General features: G+C 49.9%; 1 protein-coding gene across 6 annotated transcripts in view; it reads left to right on the forward strand.

The window, feature by feature from the left end:
• The first annotated feature begins 2,754 nt into the window (after positions 1-2,754).
• The window catches only part of NFIB (nuclear factor I B), a 225,941-nt gene continuing 222,050 nt past the window's right edge, over positions 2,755-6,645 (forward strand). The window contains exon 1 of one of the 6 annotated variants that reach the window (XM_032880572.1): positions 2,755-3,371. In XM_032880572.1, coding sequence (XP_032736463.1) covers positions 3,342-3,371 — 30 coding nt within the window. In that variant the 5' untranslated portion in view covers positions 2,755-3,341. The remainder of the gene's footprint in view (positions 3,372-6,645) is intronic. The other 5 variants (XM_032880571.1, XM_032880573.1, XM_032880574.1 and 2 more) reach the window with 5 other exon arrangements.

Genomic DNA, 6,645 nt, shown 5'->3' on the forward strand with positions numbered 1-6,645 from the left:
TTGAATATTTGTTCAAAGGGAAACTCCAGTAGTTAAAGCTGGTATTATCAGTAGCGCTTCCCCGCCCCCTCCCCTCAGACTTCGCTACAAGGGTGAGAAGAGGGAGGCAGCATAATGTGCAATACAAAAGTGATGCTTTGGGGGTTTTATTTTTAATCTGAGATTGCCTAAAAATTTCTGAGGGAGAAATGAGTATTTATTTGGATTAATCCCGACTGTCACCTCCCTCCTTTCATCTATAAAGACTGTCAACTTTATCCTGGCTTTTCAAAAAGAAGAAATGACCCACACAAAGGAAATTAACGTTGTCAGAACGCTGACTAGAGGATTTGCCTGGGGGTGGGGTGGGGGGAGCAGGGAGGCTCCTCCTAGTGGTGTGTGCCCTGAAGGGTTAACTCGGGGGAGTTCTCGAAATTTCCCCGACTTTACCTGTCTTCCCAGACCCACCGCTCCCCCTCTCTCCGGCCTCCTCAATTCCCCACCCCCCAGCGCCTTTCTTCTTTGGGCTCTGGGTTTACGGGGGCTGCAGCTGGTAGACTTGGCAAGCTGGCCTCATTAAGAGCGCTCTTTGAAAACGGACTGTGTTTGAGCATTTCCCTAATGAGGACAGGACGGGGTTAAAAAGTGACCATTTCATGGTTGACTTGAACCTGCCTACTTTTCTTGATGTGTCGTTGTGAAATGCTTGATGTGGATAACTCCCACTTGGTGAAGGAAAAAGTCACTGGTTCCTTCAGGTCCGCTGGGGGGACGGGAAGGGGGGGACGGTGGGCAGAAGCGGGAGAGCGAGAGAAAGGAGAAAGTTGAGGAAGAAAACCGGGAGAGAGGAAGAGAAGAAGAATCAGAGAGCCCCGCCAGACCCCAACAGCACCGTTGGGAGCTGGGGCGGCCCCGCCCTGGCGCTGGGGCAGCCGAGTCCCCTTCTTGGTCCCGACCGCCCCGGCAGCCCCTAGCTAGGTAGACGCGGAGCCCCTGGCACTCACTTTTCCTCTCTCCATTGTCTGGACAGCCTTTGCTTCCACCTCTTCCCCACCCACCCCTTGCCGAAAACCGGAATTTGGGGGGCGGGGAGAGAGAGAAAGAGTGTGGGTGTGTGTGTGTGTAAGTGTGCGCGCGCGCACGAGTACAGAAAGAGTGCAAGGCAAATCGCCTCCCTCCAAATACCCGAAATCAAGTTCATTCACTCGGGACCCCGCGGCTCGCGGCCGAGGTGGGGGCGGGGCCCTCCGCGCGGGAGCGAGGCAGGCGCGGCCGCCTCTGCAGGGCTGTAGCGGCACACGCACCCCGCTCGCGCGCGCGCCCGCCCTCCCCGCAGCTTCGGGCGCGCCGCCGCCCCGCCCTGCCTGCACCCCGGCGGGGAGGGAGCCGCTTTCCGCCGGCGCCCCGGGCCCCGGGGGGTGGGGATTGGGAGCGAGCCAGCGGGGCCGCAGGAGGAGGAGAACGGAGCGGGCTGCGGGAGGAGGCGGAGAAGGAGGAGAAGGAGGAGGGAGCAGGAGGCGGCGGCGGCAGCTCTGCCCGATCCTCCCGCTCCGAGCGAGGCCACGTGCACGGGGCACCCCCAGGAGGGCGGCAAACCGCGGCGAGGCACGGCGCGCCGCTTCTGCGGAGCTGCCCCGGGGCGCGGGCCCGCGCTGGGGAGACCCCGGAGGACCCCGCCCCCCGCCCCCGTCCGCGCCGGCGCTCCCCAACTACTTGAGCCGAAGTTCGCTCAGGCCCCCGCCTCCTCGGCCTGCCCCTCCTCCCTTCAGCCGGCGGGCTTGGCAGACCGCGCCCGCCCCGGGTGCGAGAGTCGGCGCCCCAGCCTGGGCCCCGGGGCGGCCTGGGTGTGAGGGAATTTTCCATTCGTTCCTTTCTCGGGCCCAGACCGGCTCAGTGCTTCTCCCACTCGGATGTTCCCGCGGCTTAAAGAGTCCGCAGCGAGCACAGAAATACCTCTGCCAGGGCGGGTTTTCGGGGGTGTGTATGTGTGTGTGGTGGTGTGGGGAGACTGCAGGACTTGCCCAAAGGGCGGAAAGAAGATCTAGTTTGGGAAAAAAAAAAAAAAAGTCATGGTTCTGTGGCACCGATATGAGACCTTTAACAAATGAGAGGGAGAGAGAGAGAGAAGAGAAAGAGAAGCAAGAGGAGGAGGAGGAAGGTGGGGGGCGGGGGGTGTGGAGAGGCTGGTGCAAAAGGAATGCGCGTTTGCAGGAGGAGGAGTAAAGCGATGATTGTGTAATTAAATAATAAAACAATCCTTAAGTCTGATTTGGAGAGAGCTCGAGCGGGGTCCAGAGGGTGGAACCGGTGAAATTTTCAACTTCCAAGTTTTGCAACGAAAGAAAGCGAGAGAGGGAGGGGAAAAAAGAGCCCAGAGCAGAAAAGAGCGGAGTTTGGAGCCGAGCGGGAGAGCGGGATTTATCGTTTGGGATTTTTCAGGAGCTCGTTCCGATCCCCCTGGGCTCTGGGCAGCGGCGGCAGCAGCAGCAGCCTCCTCGCTCGGCCGGGTCAGACGCGGGGCGAGGCGGGCGGGCGGGCGGGCGGCCGGGCGTGGAAGAGCCGACGCGGGCGGCGGCGGCTGCAGCCGGGGACCGCGCCGCGAGCCTCTTCCGCCCGGGAGACCTGCGCCCGAGCCCCCTCCCTCACCCCGGCCTCTCCCTTCTCCCCCACCCACCCCGCCCCCACCCGGCCCTCTCCCGCGCGCGCCCCGCCACCCGCGCGCACTCGCTCACGCTCCCCCGCGCGCACTCGCTCACGCTCCCCCTCGCGCACACACATGGTCGGCTCGCGGCAAAGTTTCGCCTGCGATCGCCACTCCGGAATCCTGCCGCAGTGCTCGGGGCTGTAACCTTGAACTTTCCCAGCGCGGTGACACATTCTCCTCGCTCTCCCTCCCGCGCTCTCTCCTGCGCCCCCCTCCCCGCCTTTTTTAAAAAAGCATTTCACCACCAACCACTACCCCAATCCAACCCACCCAGAACCTTCGCGCACCCCCTAGCCCCCAACAACAACAACAACTGCAAAACAGAAAATAAATCCCCAAACCCAGGCGAAAAGCAGCCAACACCGGCGGCGGCGGCGGCGGCGGCCTCGGCGAGCAGGGCCAGCGCGCTCGGACTGCAAGAGGGTTAAAAGTGTAGATTGGATTTCACCCCGGGAAATCTAGCACGCCGAGTGAACTTGAATCTTTGGCTATTTAAGGAGGACTGGGTTTGTTGTGAAGTTGCGGTGATCCAGCGCAGAGCCCCGTCCTGATTGATCGCATCGCGGGGCTCAGATGACTGTAAAATGAATAGATGAAATTCTTGCTTCTCGAAGATTTTCTTGGGCATCTCCGGGAAAGTGCGTTTTAAGGCGAAGTCATGATGTATTCTCCCATCTGTCTCACTCAGGTACATGTCTCGGTCGCTCTCTCGAGCTTTCTCTCTAGTCCGAAATGCCTTTGTTTTGTTTTGTTGCTCGCGTCTGCGGACAATTAACGGCTTTAGTTAACCTCCGCACACCCCTGTCCCTCGCAGAAGTGGCCCGGAGTTGCGGCGGGATTTGCGGGGCGGCGTGGGAGCCGGCGCGCGGCCGCTCGCCCGAGGCCACCCCGCGCGCCCGGCCCCGCGCCCTGGGCATGGGGAGCGGACGCCCGCGCGCTGCCTGGGCGGCTGGGCCGGGCGAGGCCGCCGGGGGTGGGCAGGGCCCCGGGCCGTGAGCGCTGGCCTCTGCGCGGCCCCCCGAGTGCCTGCTGCTGTGCGGCGCCCCTGCCCAGGATGCCCGTCGCCCCTGTCGGTCGCTGGAGCTCTGAGACCCACTCCGGCTTTAGAGGAGCTTTTACGGGGGGACTGAGCCCTAATAAACAGCCAGTGAACTTGGGCGAGGGGTCTCTAGCACGAGTCCTTGTGGGCGCCTCTGGACTCCGCTGCAGGCAGTGGGCGGGCGACGAAGCAAGTCGGAGGTTGTGGTCCGGAGACCCATTCCTTTGCTTAATTTGGGGATCTGAAACTCTGGTCCATCGTGATCCGCACTTTGAGGTTTCCAGTGACCACACCACAAAGGCAGTCTTTACGTTGACACGAGTTAGTTGGTCGTGGTGAAAGTTAAAGACTTTAGAACATGTTCATTTTGTGGAGACCTGTTCATTTGACAATATTTGGGCGTAGCTCGGAAGGCAGAAAGTAATGCTGGAAAAGTAAGGTCATTTTTGAAAAATTCACTTTGAAAATTGTCCTAAGACTTTAGGAACAACGTTATGAAATAAAACACTAGCTTAGTGCATTTTTAAGAGCACAATTTATATAATTTTAAACCAGACGGTCGAATGCAAAACTGGTGAGACCGAACGGACTTACCTGGGGGCAGTTTTCATCGCTGCCCAGCTAACTAACCAACTGGCGAACTAATTAAATATCTTAGCCCAGAGTTGTTACTTGAAGCATTATTTTAAACCCCGAAAAGTGTGGGACTGTTGACTTCAGCTTTGAGGAGGAAGTGTCACCATTGATAATTGATAACCATTTTCTTGGACGTTGGTGTAGAAAACTACAGTTAAAGAAGTGTCGCCAGGTCTTAGGTGTGTTACAATTTTTAAAAAATCCAATATCACGATGATGCATTTTTATAATGGACAAATGATTAAGATTTCAATTGTATGACAATTAGAAGCCATTGTGATTGAAAAGGACCGAGGCATTCATAAATTGTGAATGAAGATGAAAACAATGATAAGGCTTATTCAGTGATTGGATACAGTCCTGTAGCTTTTTGGCTGACACATTTTTTATTGTTTATATTTTGTTTGGCATCTGTGTATGATTAACTTAGATATGGCTATTTTCAGCAAGTAACGTGCACTTTAATTTAACAAAACTGGAAAAATGAGTTGCTGAGTTATTTGTATTTTAAAAGCTAGGTATAATGGCCAAATAAATATGATGATGAAATTGTTTCAGGTATAAGGGATTGCCTTTAGTTGTAAAAGTTACCTTTCATATTACCTATCAGCAGGATTTTTTTTTTCTTTCTGGTAAGCCATATTCATTTGGTATTATTTTTACATTATTGAAGCACAGTTCAAATAAAACAAATTGAGGCAAGATTTTTCGCTTACAAAGTAACTGCATGACTTATTCTCACCTGTAAAGGATTGCTTTTCTATATTAATTTGTATTTCTAGCATCAGCTGCTCAGAAACCTTGCTAGCGATTACACTGCATTTTTTATTTCCTCTAAATATGCATTGTAAAGTCACTAGCTTTATCTTAATTTCAATAAGTTGGAGATAACATTGTAGCATCGTGACATATGGAATATTAGGAGCATATACAGCACAATCATTCAGCTATCACATTAGTATTCAAGAACACATACTTACCAACACTAATTCATGATGACTAACATTCTATCTTGTTTTAATAATGTAAATTTAGGTTGACGTATTAAAACTGTTTTGGGGATTTCAGGCCTATACTCCAGAAGGAACTGTAGCTTTCCAATTCTCTTTTAATATCTCTGTGACTTTATAGGTAATGTAAGGTGTTGCAAAAGTAAGAGCACATGAACAGTGTTACTTTTATATCAGACCGGTAGTTTAGCTTTGTATTATAAAAGTCTGTTAGCTATGGCAAAATGTTTTTTAGGATATGTAAATACAGAATAGAGAAACATTCTTAATTGGCAGAAAACTTTACAAAGTGTCTCAGTTGTTGCAATAAAGTATCTAGGTTTTAGAAAGAATTTTAATTTCAAAAGGAACTACAGCTTAAGTTGTTAATATTTAGCAAAATGTTATGTAAAAGCATCAGGATACCCCTATAAATCAGTACATATACCTCAGTACAAATCAGGTATAAAAGGAAAAATAAGAACCATCATATATGATTTAATATTTTGCTTTTTCTAAAAATAATGTAAACCCTTAATAAAACTTTTACTTGGCATGATTGCATTGAATTATTAAAATTTCAAGTTCTTCATGGAACATATTTTAAATGGTTTATTATCGTAGCAGTGTCCCAAGAATATCTAGTATTTACTCTTACACCTCTATATTGATCTAATTTTCTGTTTTCCTTTCATGAAAACCATTGTTTCTATAAAGAAAAATAAATATTTCTGGTGGAATTAAGATTGTTTACTTTTATATTTGATATTTGTAACTTGGCTATTTTATCAATTTAGTTCAACTAAAGGAAGTTTTAAAAGAGAAATGTCAATGAATTTCAATAAAAATTCTAAAAGTGAGGTGGCACATTGCCTTAGTATAGAGCCATTAGATCTTAGATTACTTATATGCTTAGCTTTAAAAAAAAAAAAAAGCTTTCATAATGGTTTAAAGTGTTATTGTGATAACCTATTAATTAGGACATTTGAATACCTTAATCACTTCTTTTTTGGATGAAGACAGTTACTATGCTTCATATTCATGTCACTCAAAATTACTAAAAATATATTGCAACTTAGTGCTAGAAAACAGTCACACTTGAGAGGTGACATTTTAGGCTTGTTAGTACAGAAGTATATGTGACTTATAACAAACCTGTACTTATCATCATTTTTTGGGAGGTTATGTCTCCTTGTCAAGTGTTTCGCTTGAAAGGAATCCACAGAATATTAAAGCCCTGAAACATATTTATAAGGCAACTTTGTGGACTGAAAAAGTTTGCTATTTCTATTTGTCAA

Source organism: Lontra canadensis, unplaced genomic scaffold (assembly GCF_010015895.1).
Source record: "Lontra canadensis isolate GAN:19392208 unplaced genomic scaffold, GSC_riverotter_1.0 scaffold70, whole genome shotgun sequence".
NCBI classification, from domain to species: domain Eukaryota; kingdom Metazoa; phylum Chordata; class Mammalia; order Carnivora; family Mustelidae; genus Lontra; species Lontra canadensis.